General features: G+C 42.7%; 1 protein-coding gene across 9 annotated transcripts in view; it reads right to left on the bottom strand.

Moving 5' to 3' along the window:
• Positions 1-18,587, bottom strand: part of LOC110528182 (inositol 1,4,5-trisphosphate receptor type 1) — a 175,444-nt gene that overhangs the window by 75,845 nt on the left and 81,012 nt on the right. For 5 of the 9 annotated variants that reach the window (XM_021610038.2, XM_036983724.1, XM_036983726.1 and 2 more), the window contains 5 exons: positions 15,849-15,969; positions 15,313-15,497; positions 15,062-15,210; positions 10,115-10,226; positions 4,880-4,915 (listed from right to left, as the gene is read on the bottom strand). In XM_021610038.2, the coding sequence (XP_021465713.2) occupies positions 4,880-4,915; positions 10,115-10,226; positions 15,062-15,210; positions 15,313-15,497; positions 15,849-15,969 (603 nt within the window). The remainder of the gene's footprint in view (positions 1-4,879; positions 4,916-10,114; positions 10,227-15,061; positions 15,211-15,312; positions 15,498-15,848; positions 15,970-18,587) is intronic. The other 4 variants (XM_021610040.2, XM_036983729.1, XM_036983730.1 and 1 more) reach the window with 1 other exon arrangement.

The following is an 18,587-nucleotide window of genomic DNA, read 5'->3' on the forward strand; positions in this document are numbered from 1 at the left end:
GTTTCGTTGTGACCGAAATGGATCCTGGGGTTTACCACTTGGCTGCTCACTGTGTCCAAACACCATAAGGACATCAAGGGAACCTAATTAAAATAGTATGTTGCTCTGTCATTTTCACTGCAACTGACCTGCTTTCCTCAAACATGTACCACCCAAGATCTAGAGCCAAGGTGAGTTCCAGCCTAGTGAGTGTCAACTTTTGGTAACAATTGGCTGGTCTGGAACTACCTTCGTACTTGGTTAACCATATGGGGACCTATTTAGTAAGGTAAAATAATAATTCAGAACGTGGCAGATGGATATGTGATGTATAGAGCTGATACAATTCTCTATTCTACATGAGTATCAGATCTGCTGTACAACATTTGTATCGGACTGCCCTGTGATGTTAGACTCTTCAGGTCTCTCTAACTGATTTGCCTTCCTCTTTAAATCCTGGGCCCAGGTGTTAAGGGAAGACTTTAAAACCTGGCAATCTGCAGTGGAGCCAACTCCACTACCTTACATAACAAGCTGAGTGAGGCAACCCAGGCCCCAGCTCAGGCGGAGGACGATGTGAATGTGCGTGTACTCTGCAGTCACGACCTCACCTATCAGTTGCCAAGCTAAGGTTGGTCCATACGGTACATTATGAAATACCTCATTCAACCGTCAATCACTGAAGTGTACACGCGTGGTTTCCTATCCTGGTTCAGGGGAACCCAGTCAACCCACAGGGTTCTAGCCTAACACTGACAAACATTCGTCTTCACCTAACCAACATCAATCAATATTGAAGCCCTTGATGTGTTGAATCGAGATACAGGTAACTGCCAAAATAAAGGAAACCCCAACATAAAGTGTCTTAATAGGGCGTTGGGCACCATGAGACGCCAGCAGAGCTTCAATGCACCTTGACATAGATTCTACAAGTGTCTGGAACTCTATTGGAGGGATACAACACCATTCTTCCACAAGAAATCCCATAAATTGGTGTTTTTTTGATGGTGGTAGAAAACACTGTCTCAGGCACCGCTCCAGAATCTCCCATTAGCATTCCATTGGGTTGAGATCTGGTAACAGACACACAGACACCCTTTTAACCCTCTTTCAAATTCACTGAGATCTCTTCTTCTAGCCATGGTAGCCAAAATAATGGGCAACTGGGCATCTTTAGACATGACAATAAGCATGATAGGATGGTAATTGCTCAGGTACTCAGGAAACACACCTGTGTGGAAGCACCTGCTTCAATATACTTTTATCCCTCATTTACTCAAGTGTTTTCATTATTTTATCAGTTGTCTGTAGTTAGTGCTGGGCTGAAACAAAACTGATCACCCCTGTTAGTTGGAACAGAATTGAGGAGTACTACAAACATATTTGAGCGCAGCGCATAAAGTAACAAACAGTACATGTTTCACATTCTCCTGCTCTGCCTCAGTGGTGCCGAGGAGATCCACTTTCACAGGAGTAGAGGGTGAAAGGAGAGGAGCCACAAGCACTTTTTTCTATTGTAATTGACTGTACGCTTGTTTATTCCATGTGTAACTCTGTGTCGTTTGTGTCGCACTGCTTTGCTTTATCTTGGCCAGGTCGCAGTTGTAAATGAGAACTTGTTCTCAGCTAGCTTACCTGGTTAAATAAAGGTGAAATAAAATACATTTTAAAGAATCCCAGCCGGTGTGAGGATCACCTCCAACACACTACAACGCCACAGAAAAAAACTCTAACTCCACGTAGGCTACAGACACAGTGTGAGTGTGCAGGACTTTATGTTTGAGAGAGGAAAGGAGAAAAGAGGAAAGGAGAAAAGAGGAAAGGAGAAAAGGGGAAAGAGAAAATGGAAAGAGAGAAAGGTGGGATGTTGTGAATGACATTTGAAAGAAGCTAAGAGATGGAAGGGGAAAAGGAAGGAGAGAGAGGAGGAATCAGGGAGAAAGAGGGAGAAACGTTGGCTAGAGAAGGTAGAGTGTGCGAGGTTGTCTGGCTTGCTTTCCTCAATACTGCCTTGTTATTACATCAGAGCTGGCGGCAAGAAGGGAGGGAGGGGCACTTAACAGGTGTGGATAGGGAAGGCTGTAGATAGCTGTACTGTATACACCCCACCCCGACCCTGTACCCCCCATACCCTCTGACCTTGTAACCGCTTAGCTTCCGACCCTGCACCTCCTATAGCCTCCGACCCTGTACGCCCTATAGCCCCCGACCCTGTACGCCCTATAGCCTCCGACCCTGTACGCCCTATAGCCCCCGACCCTGTACGCCCTATAGCCCCCGACCCTGTACTCCCTATAGCCCCCGACCCTGTACCCCCCTATACCCTCTGACCTTGTAACCGCTTAGCCTCCGACCCTGCACCTCCTATAGCCTCCGACCCTGTACGCCCTATAGCCCCCGACCCTGTACGCCCTATAGCCTCCGACCCTGTACGCCCTATAGCCCCCGACCCTGTACGCCCTATAGCCCCCGACCCTGTACCCCCTATAGCCCCGACCCTGTACCCCCTATAGCCCCGACCCTGTACGCCCTATAGCCCCCGACCCTGTACCCCCTATAGCCCCGACCCTGTACCCCCTATAGCCCCCGACCCTGTACGCCCTATATCCCCGACCCTGTACGCCCTATATCCCCGACCCTGTACGCCCTATATCCCTGACCATGTACGCCCTATATCCCCGACCATGTACGCCCTATATCCCCGACCCTGTACCACAGACCCTGTACGCCCTATAGCTCAGAACCTGTACGCCCTATATCCCCGACCATGTACGCCCTATATCCCCGACCATGTACGCCCTATATCCCCGACCCTGTACGCCCTATATCCCCGACCATGTACGCCCTATATCCCCGACCCTGTACGCCCTATATACACCAACCCTGTACGCCCTATATCCCCGACCCTGTACCCCTGACCCTGTACGCCCTATAGCCCAGAACCTGTACACCCTATAGCCCCCGACCCTGTACGCCCTATATATCCGACCATGTACGCCCTATATCCCCGACCCTGTACGCCCTATATCCCCGACCCTGTACGCCCTATATCCCGACCCTGTATCCCCGACCCTGTACGCCCTATAGCTCAGAACCTGTGCACCCTATAGCCCCAGGCCCTGTACCATCCGACCCTGTACCCCCTATAGCCCCCTCCTGCAAAGGCAAAGCCAGTGTCTCTGGGACAACAGCTCCTCCGCACTTTTATTGGCTATTACTTCTGAAGGTCACACATCAGTGGAGGGGAGAGAGGTAGAGAGAGAGAGATGCAGGCTGGGTTCCAGGGAGAGAGAGGCAGGGAGAGAGATGCAGGCTGGGTTCCAGGGAGAGGGAGAGAGCGGCAGGGCGAGAGGTTTAGAGAGGCAGGGAGAGATATAGAGAGAGATGCAGGCTGGGTTCCAGGTAGAGGGAGAGAGAGGCAGGCTGAGTTCCAGGAAAAATAAAAAAAGCCAGCCCGGTCGTTATGTAACCATCGCCCCAGAGCTGGCAGCGGCCCAGGAATCGTGCAACTTGCAGGCAGGGAAAACTAGGACACAGCCGCACACCTTCCTAGTCCTAGATATACCGTCACAGTGCCCCCTACTGACATCCTGCAGAAAGCCCAGACCTCACGTAGAATGAGGAAGACACTGAAAAGGTAGATAATGGAGATTAAGGAAAACTTAAAATCAGGAAATTGCGAAAAGAAGAGAAGGTAAATAAATGGCACACACATGAGAAGCCAACATTACTGGTCCAAAATTCCTGTTATAGGTCAAACAGACAGTATCAGAAGTTATACTAAACTCTCCTCTTATGACAGCAGGTAGCCTAGCGGTTAGAGCGTTGGGCCAGTACCTGAAAGGTTGCTGGTTCAAATACCCGAGTAGTCAAGGTGAAAGATCTGTTGATTTGTGTCCTTGAACAAGGCACTTAACTCTAATTTGCTCCAGGAGAGCCGTACTACTATGCTGATCCTGTAAAACAACATTTCCCTGCAGTTCTTCCCTAGGAAATACTCCTGGTCCTGCTGCAGTATCATTGACTAAAGCTCCTCCTGAAAGCTCCCTTCATCCTTCTGGGGAAATAGGGAGGGACGTTCCTAAATGAACCATGTACACACATTCCACAGCCCTTTTGAAGGCCCTATAAAAAAATACATTAAAACAACTCAACCTACTGTGGTGAGTTAGAATAGTAGAACACACAAGGTGCACCAACAGTTTTTCTATTATATCAGCCCATGTCAGCAAAACATTTACCTAAAATTAGTATTCATGGTTGAATTAAAAGGGCGGGGGGGGGGGGAATTAAAAGGGCCCCTCCGTTGGTTTTGTTAGTCAGTCTCACTCAGATATCACATTAAAAACTGCAAACATTTCTCTCTACCCTATGGCAAAATGTGTAGAATTGCAGGAAATTAGTATAAATGCATAAAATGTATTATAATATTGCAAAATATTCTCTCTGCCCCATGGAAAAATGTGTAGAATTGCCGCAAACTTGCTTTAAAACTGCAACGTGTTCTCTAAAATGTGTATAATTGCACAAATTGCATGTGGGTACACAAACTTGTGAACAACTGAGGACCCTCATGATAAGTTCAGATTTCTTGTGGCCTCCACCGCCATCAAAGGGGCCTTAGAGAGACTGGGTATGTCCAAACACACTGACAGCCTGCCCTACCAGCATGGGACACTGGAACAGCATAACACTATTGGGTAATGCACACACACACACTTAGCTTTACTTACTGAATGGGAGGGTGAGAGGGAAAGCAAACCAGAACTACCACTACAAGCCCAGACGTACTACCTACAGACACGTATCACCACCACATACAGACACAACCACAGACCACAGGAACATTGACAGAACAAGTGAAAGAGGGAGCAAGAAGTAGAAGAAAAAGAGGAACAACCTCTGGCATATCCATCTCATCATTAAAGGATCTGAGCTGAAAGAGAAGAGAGGAGGGTTAGATTGGTTAGCATAGGGAGGATAAGCGGACATATGGAATTGTTTCAAGATGGTCATACTATGGATGATTTTTTGGACCTCTTTAGGTATAAAATAAATGTTTTGATAAAATATTGATTTTGATTTTGTCCGTTACTACTAAAGCCCATAGCGTGTAGCATTGAATAACAGTCATAAAAGGCAAAAAGGAGAGTCAAAAAATGTATCACAAAAAACGTTTTAAAGTGTCCTAAATCTAGGAATTATACTCAGGAAAAAAATAAATAAATAAATAAATTATATATACATATATATATATATATATATATATATATATATATATATATATATATATATATATATATATATATATATATATATATATATATATATATATATATAGACAGTACCAGTCAAAAGTTTGGACACACCTACTCATTCAAGGGTTTATCTTTATTTTCACTATTTTCTACATTGTAGAATAATAGTGAAGACATCACAACTATGAAATAATACACATGGAATCATGTAGTAACCAAAAAAGTGTTTAACAAATCAAAATATATTTTAGATTCTTCAAAGTAGCCACCCTTTGCCTTGATGACAGCTCTGCACACTCTTGGCATTCCCTCAACCAGCTTCATCTGGAATGCTTTTCCAACAGTTCCTACATATGCTGAGCACTTGTTGGCAGCTTTGTCTTCACTCTGTGGTCCAACTCATCCCAAACCATCTCAATTGGGTTGAGGTCGGGTGATTGTGGAGGCCAGGTCATCTGACGCAGCACTCCATCACTCTCCTTGGTCAAATAGCCTTTACACAGTCTGGAGGTGTGTTGGGTCATTGTCCTGTTGAAAAACAAATGATAGTGGGACTAAGCGCAAACCAGATGGGATATCACTGCAGAATGCTGTGGTAGCCATGCTGGTTAAGTGTGCCTTGAATTCTAAATAAATCACTGACATTATCACCAGCAAGGCACCCCCACACCATCACACCTCCTCCTCCATGCTTCACGGTGGGAACCACACATGTGGAGATAATACGTTCACCTAATCTGCGTCTCACAGATTTCAACCGGTCTAATGTCCATTGCTCGTATTTCTTGGCCCAAGCAAGTCTCCTCTTCTTATTGGTGTCCTTTAGTAGTGGTTTATTTGTAGCAATTCGAACATGAAGGCCTTATTCACGCAATCTCCTGTGAACAGTTGATGTTGAGATGTGTCTGTTACTTTTTATTTGGGCTGCAATCGGAGGTGCAGTTAACTCTAATGAACTTATTCTCTGCAGCAGAGGTAACTCTGGGTCTTCCTTTCTTGTGGCGGTCCTCATGAGAGCCAGTTTCATCATAGCGCTTGATGATTTTTGCAACTGCACTTGAAGAAACTTTCAAAGTTCTTGAAATTTTCCGGATTGACTAACCTTCATGTCTTAAAGTAATGATTCTCTGTTTATTTGAGCTGTTCTTGACATAATATGGACTTGGTCTTTAACCAAATAGGGCCATCTTCTGTATAACACCCCTACTTTGTTACAACACAACTGATTGGCTCAAACGCATTAACCTTTTTGGGATAGGGGGCAGCATTTTCACTTTTGGATGAATAGCGTGCCCAGAGTGAACTGCCTCCTAGTCTGTTCCAGATGCTAATATATGCATATTATTTATAGTATTGAATAGAAAACACTGAAGTTTATACATCTATTTGAATGATGTCTGTGAGATTAACAGAACTCATATGGCAGGCAAAAACCTGAGAAAAAATCCAACTAGGAAGTAGGAAATCTGAGGTTTGTAGTTTTTCAACTCAGCCCCCATTGAAGATACAGGGTGATATTAGTTATGTTTCATTTTCCAAGGCTTCCACTAGATGTCAACAGTATTTAGAACCTGTTTTGAGGATTCTACTCTAAAGGAGGGGCTCATAATGGCTCTTTGAGTGAGTGGTCTGGCAGAGTGCCACAGCCTCGGTCTGGCGCACTCACGTGAAAGGTAGCTACGCTCCACTTCATTTGTACAGACAAAGGAATTGTCCGGTTGGAACATTAATGAAGTTTTATGTTAAAAACATCCTAAAGACTTACTCCATACTTAGTTTGGCATGTTTCTACGGGCTGTAACGGAACTTTTTGAACTTTTCGTCCAAAGTTCGGCGCGACCTGAACGCGCTTATGGATTTGTTTACCAAACGCCCTAACAAAAGAAGATAGTTGGACATAACTGATGGACATTATCGAACAAATCAAACATTTATGGTGGAACTGGGATTCCTGGGAGTGCATTCTGATGAAGATCATCAAAGGTAAATTAATTTTTTAAATGCTATTTCTGAGTAATGTTGACTACCCAATATGGTGGGTATCTTTTTGGCTGCTTTGTTGTCTAAAGGCTGTACTCAGATTATTGCATGGTTTGCTTTCTTCATAAAGTTTTTTAAAAATCTGACACAGCGGTTGCATTAAGGAGAAGTTTATCTAAAGTTCCATGTATAACAGGTGTATCTTTCCGCTAGTGGGAACCCCAGTCCTAGAAAGGTTAAGGAAAGAAATTTCACTATTTAACTTTTAACAAGCCACACCTGTTAATTGAAATGCATTCCAGGTGGCTACCTCATGAAGCTGGTTGAGAGAATGCCAAGAGTGTGCAAAGCTGTCATCAAGGCAAAGGGTGGCTACAGTGAAGAATCTGAAATATAAAATATATTTTGATTTGCTTAACACTTTTTGGGTTACTACATGATTCTATATGTGTTATTTCATAGTGTTGATGTCTTCACTATTATTCTACAACGTAAAAAACAGTAAAGATAAAACCCTTGAATGATTAGGTGTCCAAACTTTTGACTGGTTCAGTATATATTTTTTTTATACATATTTAACCCCTTTTTTGGGGTAGGCACAAAACTACCTTCATTACTTCAATTTATTTTTATACCAGTACCGGGTACCTTCAGACGAATCCCGTGACACTTGTGGGGGTCGTATAGCAAAATGGAGAACACCATCATGAGAAACTCCCGTTTCCACAGCGGGGTCCCATTAGTTTGTAGCCCAAACGGTTCGGACACAACTAAACAGAAATTGGCACATCGACTGTGCTGACTTCAGACGAGTCTCCTGACACTTGTATGGGTCAAAGAGAAAAACGGACAACACCATCGTGTTCAGTCAAACCGTTCGGACGCTACAGACCGAAAACCTATTTTCGGGATGTCTAATGGTCTGACAAACACCGCTCTAGCTCTGCCACCTTTCACTGCAGATGCGGAAGTGCCACACCGGCGGATGTTATTTTAAAATTATTTTGTTATGCAACTTAGACTTACACATCGGTGTGTCTAACGACTCTAGGGAGATTGAAAGGGATGTACAAATAGCTAGCGAGCTAGTTATTTTCATGAACTGAAATTTGATTTCAATAGGAACACAAGTGGCTGCCTAGCTATTATTGAAAATAACTGCAGTTTCTGCTGGTCATTGTTTTCAAGCTTTTTCAGGCATTGGTGCTAACTAGGTAATCCAGCTTAAGTTAGCTAGCTACCCCAGAAGTTGCTAATAACATCTGCATCTAACATTTTTGATCCTGCTCATTTGATCCTCACACAGACGTTTTCCATTCGGTCAAAGAAATAATGCCTTAATACCAAAGCAGTATTGTAAACACATTTTTTACAGCAGCTTTGACAGTGCTACTGATCATAGTGGTGGCGCTTGGCTTGCACAGCCTACAGTGCCTTGCGAAAGTATTCGGCCCCCTTGAACTTTGCGACCTTTTGCCACATTTCAGGCTTCAAACATAAAGATATAAAACTGTATTTTTTTGTGAAGAATCAACAACAAGTGGGACACAATCATGAAGTGGAACGATATTTATTGGATATTTCAAACTTTTTTAACAAATCAAAAACTGAAAAATTGGGCGTGCAAAATTATTCAGCCCCTTTGAGTTAATACTTTGTAGCGCCACCTTTTGCTGCGATTACAGCTGTAAGTCGCTTGGAGTATGTCTCTATCAGTTTTGCACATCGAGAGACTGAATTTTTTTCCCATTCCTCCTTGCAAAACAGCTCGAGCTCAGTGAGGTTGGATGGAGAGCATTTGTGAACAGCAGTTTTCAGTTCTTTCCACAGATTCTCGATTGGATTCAGGTCTGGACTTTGACTTGGCCATTCTTACACCTGGATATGTTTATTTTTGAACCATTCCATTGTAGATTTTGCTTTATGTTTTGGATCATTGTCTTGTTGGAAGACAAATCTCCGTCCCAGTCTCAGGTCTTTTGCAGACTCCATCAGGTTTTCTTCCAGAATGGTCCTGTATTTGGCTCCATCCATCTTCCCATCAATTTTAACCATCTTCCCTGTCCCTGCTGAAGAAAAGCAGGCCCAAACCATGATGCTGCCAACACCATGTTTGACAGTGGGGATGGTGTGTTCAGCTGTGTTGCTTTTACGCCAAACATAACGTTTTGCATTGTTGCCAAAAAGTTCAATTTTGGTTTAATCTGACCAGAGCACCTTCTTCCACGTTTGGTGTGTCTCCCAGGTGTCTCCCAATGTTTCAGTTTTTGATTTGTTAAAAAAGTTTGAAATATCCAATAAATGTCGTTCCACTTCATGATTGTGTCCCACTTGTTGTTGATTCTTCACAAAAAAATACAGTTTTATATCTTTATGTTTGAAGCCTGAAATGTGGCAAAAGGTCGCAAAGTTCAAGGGGGGCGAATACTTTCGCAAGGCACTATATATCAATTAGTGATAGCATTCTAGCCAACAGCCACTGCTGCATCCAAAATATTTATTTTACATAACGCAATATAATCTTAGCGACTATTCAAGCAAGAATCAAAACAAACATAATTGTAAGCGTATGAGAAACCAAAAAAGTTATTTTGTTTAGAAGTAATACAAATTTCAATCTAGGCTGTTGATTGGGCGTATGCATGAGGTCAGTCTAGCTTGGCCAAGCTGTGTGTGTGTGTATTCATTACATCGACACATATAATTCCATATCACATCAGAATAAATATAACACACCCAGACATCGGTTGATGAGTATTACAATGTAAGCAATCCTAAAAAGAGGTTAGACACTAGACAGAACTGTTCATCGATCCAACTGTGATTGAAAGAAAGAGATGTTCTTAGATGTTCAGGGCTGCAGCTGGATGTAAGGTGTGATGTGGCTCGTGGTTTACCTTCTCTCCGTATCCTCGGTCTTTGGTCATCATCTCTCGGAGGGTCTGCAGGACTTTGATACACAGCCTTTCCTCATTCTCCTCCAGCAGCTGCTTGGTGTGTTTGATCAGCCTGGGGAGAGACAGGGTCAAAGGTCACCATGGGGTCACTAATCATGGGGGCATCATGGGGTTGAGGTCACAAGAGGATTGACTGGATGGGTGGGTTTGGGGGACACCATGCTGGAGTGGTGGTGTTGTACAGACATTCACATTCATATTTTTGTTATTTAGCAGACACTCCTAACCAGAGTGACTTAACAGTCATTCAAATAAGTTTAGTATGAAAATTGACAGCTTAATTAAAAACTACCTGCGAAACTCCCGTCTCAACGTCAACAGTGAAGTGGTCGACTCGGGGATGCTGGCCTTCTAGGCAGAGTTGCAAAGAAAAAGCCATATCTCAGACTGGCCAATAAAAATAAAAGATTATAAGATGGGCAAAAGAACACAGACACTGGACAGAGGAGTCCCGGAGTCACCTCTTCACTGTTGATGTTGAGACTGGTGTTTTGCGGGTACTATTTAATGAATCTGCCAGTTGAGGACTTGAGTCATCTGTTTCTCTAGACAACTAATGTACTTGTCCTCTTGCTCAGTTGTGCACCGGGGCCTCTCACTCATTTTTCTATTCTGGTTAGGGCCAGTTTGTGCTGTTCTGTGAAGGGAGTAGTACACAGCATTGTATGAGATCTTCAGTTTCTTAGCAATTTCTGACATGGAATAGCCTTCATTTCCCAGAACAATAATAGACTAATGAGTTTCAGAAGAAAGGTCGTTGTTTCTGGCCATTTTGAGCCTGTAATCGAACCCACAAATGCTGATGCTCCAGATCCTTAACTAGTCTAAAGAAGGCCACTTTTATTGCTTCTTTAATCAGAACAACAGTTTTCAGCTGTGCTAACAATTGCAAAAGCGTTTTCTAATGATCAATTAGCCTTTTAAAATTATCCATTTGGATTAGCTAACACAACGTGCCATTGGAACACATTGCTGATAATGGGCCTCTGTACGCCTATGTCGATATTTCATGAAAATAAATCTGCCGTTTCCAGCAACAATAGGCATTTTCAACATTAACAATGTCTACACTGTACTTCTGATCAATTTGATGTTACTTTAAATGAACAAAAAACTATGATTTTCTTTCAAAAACAAGGACATTTCTAAGTGACCCCAAACTTTTGAATGGTACTGTATATTCGAGGGTTTTTCATTATTGTACTGTTTTCTAAATTGTAGAATAATAGTGAAGACATCAAAACTGTGAAATAACACATATGGAATCATGTAGTAACCAACAAAGTGTTAAATCAAAATATATTTTATATATTGAGTTCTTCAAAGTAGCCACCCTTTGCCTTGATGACAGCTTTGCAAACTCTTGGCATTCTCTCAACCAGCTCCATGAGGTAGTCACCTGGAATGCATTTCAATTAACAGGTGTGCCTTGTTAAAAATGTATTTGTGGAATTTCTTAGAACAGCTCAAATAAGCAAAGAGAAATGAGAGTCCATCATTACTTTACTTCAATGCGGAAAAGTTCAAAAACTTTGAATGTTTCTTCAAGTGCAGTCGCAAAAACCATCAAGCGATATGATGAAACTGGCTCTCATGAGGACCGCCACAGGAAAGGAAGAACCAGAGTTACCTCTGCTACAGAGGATAAGTTCATTAGAGTTACCAGCCTCAGAAATTGCAGCCCAAATAAATGCTTCAGAGTTCAAGTAAAAGACACATCAACATCAACTGTTCAGAGGAGACTGTGTGAATCAGGCCTTCATTGTCCAATTGCTGCAAAGAAACCACTATTAAAGGACACCAATAATAAGAAGAGACTTGCTTGGGCCAAGAAACATGAGCAATGGACATTAGACTGGTGGAATCTGTCCTTTGGTCTGATGAGTCCAATTTGGAGATGTTTGTTCCAACCGCCGTCTCTTTGTGAAACGCAGAGTAGGTGAATGGATGATCTCCGCAGGTGTGGTTCTCACCGTGAAGCATGAAGTGTCATTTACTGATGACACTGTCTGTGATTTATTTAGAATTCAAGGCACACTTAACTAGCATGGCTGCCACAGCAAACCATCTGGTTTGCACTTTGTGTAACTACCATTTGTTTTTCAACGGGACAATGACCCAACACAGCACCAGGATGTATAAGGGCTATCTGATCAAGAACAATGTTACCATGCATGAAAAATGTGTGTAGAATGTACATGTAAAAATATAAAACTTATTTTTGTCCGCCCAAGAGTTGAATGGGCCAAAAACAAATTTAAAATAAAAAGTTGTATAGGAAAAAACAATCACATATCACAGTCATTGCAAGTAGAAGCTTATTAATTTGGTTAATATTCACTTTTGATTGGACCTTTCTATTCAGGTGATGTCAGGTGAAAAAAATTATTCAGGCAGACACATGATAACAGGTTCACTCTTCCCACGACCAATAATCTTATCCACAAATGTTCTCTTTGTGAAGGCCTTAGCCTCACACAACTGTGTCACCAAATATAGGCAATACCTGATCGTACGTAATGACTGAGGTACTGTATAAAAATGACCCCCAGACAGTGTTATCAGAATGAGGGCTTCTATAGTTCTACTGGTGTTGCTGCTGACAGTGATTAAACAATAATGACCAAACGGAATGAATGCAATCTCTCTTCTTCGATGATGCATTCGCAGACAGACCATAGGTGGTGTGACACTACATTGATCTACCCCAAAGTCATCACAAACGTCAGCAAGGCTTAGAACCAAGTTACAGGTACAATGTACTATGCATGTATTTCAACCATTGGATGACAAATAAATGTAAAAAAAATTACACGTAACATACTGTATGTTTTTTCCTGATAGAGGTCTCTTTACAGCACTAGTGAGAGGCGTCTACTACTTCAGATACATGGTCTGTGGTCAACTGAATTCCACAGGTTTGGGTGTAGGCTTGTTTAAGAATGGCCAGTGAGCTGTATTTAGTCGTGGCCAAAAGTTTTGAGAATGACACAAATATTAATTTCCAAAAAGTTTGCTGCTTCAGTGTCTTTGGATATTTTTGTCAGATGTTACTATGGAATACTGAAGTATAATTCCAAGCATTTCATAAGTGTCAAAGGCTTTTATTGATAATTACATGAAGTTGATGCAAAGAGTCAATATTTGCAGTGTTGACCCTTCTTTTTCAATACCTCTGCAATCCGCCCTGGCATGCTGTCAATTAACTTCTGGGCCCCATCCTGACTGATGGCAGTGGAGTTGGAGTTGGAGTTTGTTAGAATTTGTGGGGTTTTGTTTGTCTACCCACCTCTTGAGGGTTGACCACAAATTCTCAATGGGATTAAGGTCTGGGGAGTTTCCTGGCCATGGACCCAAAATATCGATGTTTTGTTCCCCGAGCCACTTAGTTATCACTTTTGCCTTATGGCAAGGTGCTCCATCATGCTGGAAAAGGCATTGTTCGTCACCATACTGTTCCTGGATGGGTGGGAGAAGTTGCTCTCGGGAAAGATGTGTTGGTACCATTCTTTATTCATGGCTGTGTTCTTAGGCAAAATTGGGAGTGAGCCCACTCCCTTGGCTGAGAAGCGACCTCACACATGAATGGTCTCAGGATGCTTTACTGTTGGCATGACACAGGACTGATGGTAGCGCTCACCTCGTCTTCTCCGGACAAGCTTTTTTCTGGATGCCCCAAACAATCGGAAAGGGGATTCATCAGAGAAAATGACTTTACCCCAGTCCTCAGCAGTCCAATCCCTGTACCTTTTGCAGAATATCAGTCTGTCCCTGATGTTTTTCCTGGAGAGAAGTAGCTTCTTTGCTGCGCTTCTTGACACCAGGCCACTCTCCAAAAGTCTTCACCTCACTGTGCGTGCAGATGCACTCACACCTGCCTGCTGCCATTCCTGAGAAAGCTCTGTACTGGTGGTGCCCCGATCCCGCAGCTGAATCAACTTTAGGAGACGGTCCTGGCGCTTGCTGGACTTTCTTGGGCGCCCTGAAGCCTTCTTCACAACAATTGAACCGCTCTCCTTGAAGTTCTTGATGATCCGATAAATGGTTGATTTAGGTGCAATCTTACTGGCAGCAATATCCTTGCCTGTGAAGCCCTTTTTTTGCAAAGCAATGATGACGGCACGTGTTTCCTTGCAGGTAACCATGGTTGACAGAGGAAGAACAATGATTCCAAGCACCACACTCCTTTTGAAGCTTCCAGTCTGTTATTCGAACTCAATCAGCATGACAGAGTGATCTCCAGCCTCGTCCTCGTCAACACTAACACCTGTGTTAACGAGAGAATCATTGACATGATGTCAGCTGGTCCTTTCGTGGCAGGGCTGAAATGCAGTGGAAATGTTTTTGGGGGATTCAGTTCATTTGCATGGCAAAGAGGGACTTTGCAATTAATTGCAATTCATCTGATCACTCTTCATAACATTCTGGAGTATATGCAAATTGCCATCATACAAACTGAGGCAGCACACTGTGAAAGTTAATATTTGTGTCATTCAAAACTTTTGGCAATGACTGCACACTGCTGAAGTTAATACTGATGGAGAGTCAGAATGTAATGCAGCAATCCTCCTGGAGTTAGAGTAAGGAGATATAGGTATACATCCCGCTTCCATCAATCTACCAGATCTATCTATTCATATGGTCATAACACCTTCAATGGCTTCCTGCTCTTCACCATGCAAGTTATGTTATCATGTTGAACAGAGCTGAAGGAAGTGCTTGGATGAATTCCTCCAACCAATAAATACATTCATCAAGAATTGGCAATGTGCCAATTTGGTTTTCAATATTATTATTATTTTTTTTAACCATATGTCCATATAATATCCCAGACACTGTACACTTTGTATAGGGTTGGGGTGGGATTGTTAGCGTAAACACACGTACTTGCAGATGAATCCGCCACTCTCACACTTCCTGCGGGAGTCTGTGTTCTCCGGAAAGAGCAGCTCTGGCCGATGCAGCACATCCACTAGAACAGACAGCTCAGCCTGGACCAACGGACGCAGACGGTCCTCTAGAGCTGACACTATGTCCTACGGAGGGGGAGTGAGGAACGGAGGGAGATAGGGAGGGGGAGGGTTAAGACAGAGACACGTTTAAAAGGACAGACGGACTCACAAACACAGTGTACCCACCTGCAGTCTCTCAATGATGTTCCTGTAGTCTCGTGAAGCGGTCAGTACAGAGTCTCTGCGGGCAGCATTGCGGGCAGACATTCTCCAGGACATTGCTGTCTTCTGGACGATGTTGTTGGACTTCACAAACAGGTTGTTCACCTGGCTGTCCAGATCCACTGGGATGGCGATGGCTCGCCCTTTAGCTGTCACACACCAAGAAAGACAAATAATGTGTGTGTAGAGGTCTTACAGGCAGTATGATACAACACTCATCTTTAGAGTACATCCCAATCATAATACCACTGCCTCATCAGGGGATTTGACTAACAAAAGAACAACAAATTACTAACATCAAGTTGGATTTCTTTGAAAACATACATAAAGTGTTATATATATATATATATATATATATATATATATATACACATGTTAAATCTATACATACTGTACACCAGAGTAGTTCATAGAACTACTTATTATTTTGAGTTGTCTTTGTTAGTTGATGATAAAATCAGTGTTGGGGGTTAGTGTTAGGAATGTGTTGTCCTCCTTACCCACGTCAGACAGCACCTTGATACAGCTCTCCACTGATCCCTTCTGAACTGGGACCAGCCAGTTACAGTGATACACTCTGAACACTGCCTGTAACTGCTGAACAAACACAGGCTGTCTGGTCTGAGGACAGGGAGAAGGTAGAGGGAGAATAATAATAATATTAAGTTATAACACAGATCAACTACACTGAACAAAAATATAAAACGCAAGTGTAAAGTGTTGGTCCCATGTATCATGAGCTGAAGTAAAACATCACTGAAATTTTCGATAAGCAAAAAAAGCTTACTTTTCTCAAGTTTTATGCACAAATTTGTTTACATCCCTGTTAATGAGCATTTCTCCTTAGCCAAGATAATCCATCCACCTGACAGGGGTGGCATATCAAGAAGATGATTAAACAGCATGATCATTACACATGTGCTGGAGACAATAAAAGGCCACTAAAATGTGCAGTTTTGTCACACAAATCCATGCCACAGATGTCTCAAGTTGAGGGAGCGTGCAATTGGCATGCTGACTGCAGGAATGTCCACCAGAGCTGTTGCCAGAGAACTGAATGTAAATTCTTCTACCATAAGCCGCCTCTAAAGTCGTTTTAGAGAATTTGTCAGTACTTCCAACCGGTCTCACAACCGCAGACCATCTGTGACCACGCCCAGGACCTCCACATCCGGGCTTCTTCACCTGCGGGATCGTCTAAGACCAGCCACCCGTATAGCTGATGAACCTGTGGGTTTGCACAACCAAAGAATTTCTGCAAACTGTTAGAAACCATCCCAGGGAAGGTCATCTGCTTGCTCGTCGTCCTCACCAGGGTCTGACGTTGTAACTGACTGCAGTGGGAAAATGCTCACCTTCGATGGCCACTGGCACACTGGAGAAGTGTGCTCTTCATGGATGAATACCGGATTCAAATGTACCGGGCAGATGGCAGACAGCGTGTATGGTGACGTGTGGGCGATATGCTGATGTCAACGTTGTGAACAGAGTGCCCCATCGTGGTGGTAGAGTTATGGTATGGGCAAGCATATGCTACAGACAATTAACAAAATAGAATTTTAATCAATGGCAATTTGAATGCACAGAGATACCATGATCCTGAGGCCCATTGCTGTGCCATTAATTTGCCGCCATCACCTCATGTTTTAGCATGATAATGCATACCATCATGTCGCAAGATCTATACACAATTCCTGGAAGCTGAAAATGTCCCAGTTCTTCCATGGCCTGCATACTCAGACAGATCACCCATTGAGCATGTTCAGGATGCTCAGGATCAATGTGTACGACAGGGTGTTCCAGTTCCCGCCAATATCCAGCAACTTCGCACAGCCATTGAAGTGGAGTGGGACAATATTCCACAGGCCACAATCAAAAGCCTGATCAACTCTATGCAAAAGGTGATGTCACGCTGCATGAGGCAAATGGAGGTCACACCAGATACTGTACTGGTTTTCTGATCCACGCTCCTACCTTTACATTTTTTAAATGTTTTAATCTGTGACCAACAGATGCATATCTGTATTCCCAGTAATGTGAAATCCATAGATTTGGGCCAAATTGATTTATTTCAATTGACTTATTTCCTTATATCAACAGTAACTCAGTAAAATATTTGAAATTGTTACATGTTGCATTTACATTTTTGTTCAGTGTAGATAATACTATAAGGTCTATAGAACTATGCTATTGTATACCTAACAGGAATGTTTCCAACTCACACTTAATATCAAGTCTCCACCATTACAAATCAAATGTACACCTAACTAGAGGTCGACCGATTAATCGGAATGGCCGATTAATTAGGGCCGATTTCAAGTTTTCATAACAATCGGAAATCTGTATTTTTGGGTGACGATTTGCTGATTTTAAATTTGTATTAATTTTTAAATTATTTTTTCACACATTTATTTAATCTTTATTTAACTAAGTCAGTTAAGTACACATTCTTATTTTCAATGACGGCCTAGGAACGGTGGGTTAACTGACTCTTTCAGGGGCAAAGACAGATTTTCACCTTGTCAGCTCGGGGGATCCAATCTTGCAATCTTACAGTTAAATAGTTCAACGCAATAACGACCTGCCTCTCTCTTGTTGCACTCCACTCCACAAGGAGACTGCCTGTTACGCAAATGCAGTAAGCCAAGGTAAGTTGCTATCTAGCATTAAACTTATCTTATAAAAAACAATCAATCATAATCACTAGTTAACTACACATGGTTGATGATATTACTAGATATTATCTAGCGTGTCCTGTGTTGCATATAATCTGACTGAGCATACAAGTATCTAAGTATCTGACTGAGCGGTGGTAGGCAGAAGCAGGCGAGTAAACATTCATTCAAACAGCACTTTAGTGCGTTTTGCCGGGAGGTCTTCGTTGTGCGTCAAGCATTGCGCTATTTATGACTTCAAACCTATCAACTCCCGAAATGAGGCTGGTGTGACCGAAGTGAAATGGCTGGCTAGTTAGCGCGCGCTAATAGCGTTTCAAACTTCACTCACTCTGAGCCTTGGGGTGGTTGTTTCCCTTGCTCTGCATGGGTAACACTGCTTCGATGTGGTGGCTGTTGTCGTTGTGTTGCTGGTTCGAGCCCAGGGAGGAGTGAGGAGAGGGACGGAAGCTATACTGTTACACGGGCAATACTAAAGTGCCTATAAGAACATCCAATATTCAAAGGTTAATGAAATACAAATGGTAATACAAATGGTATAATAGTCCTATAATAACTACAACC

Source organism: Oncorhynchus mykiss, chromosome 7 (genome assembly GCF_013265735.2).
Source record: "Oncorhynchus mykiss isolate Arlee chromosome 7, USDA_OmykA_1.1, whole genome shotgun sequence".
Taxonomy (NCBI): Eukaryota; Metazoa; Chordata; class Actinopteri; order Salmoniformes; family Salmonidae; genus Oncorhynchus; species Oncorhynchus mykiss.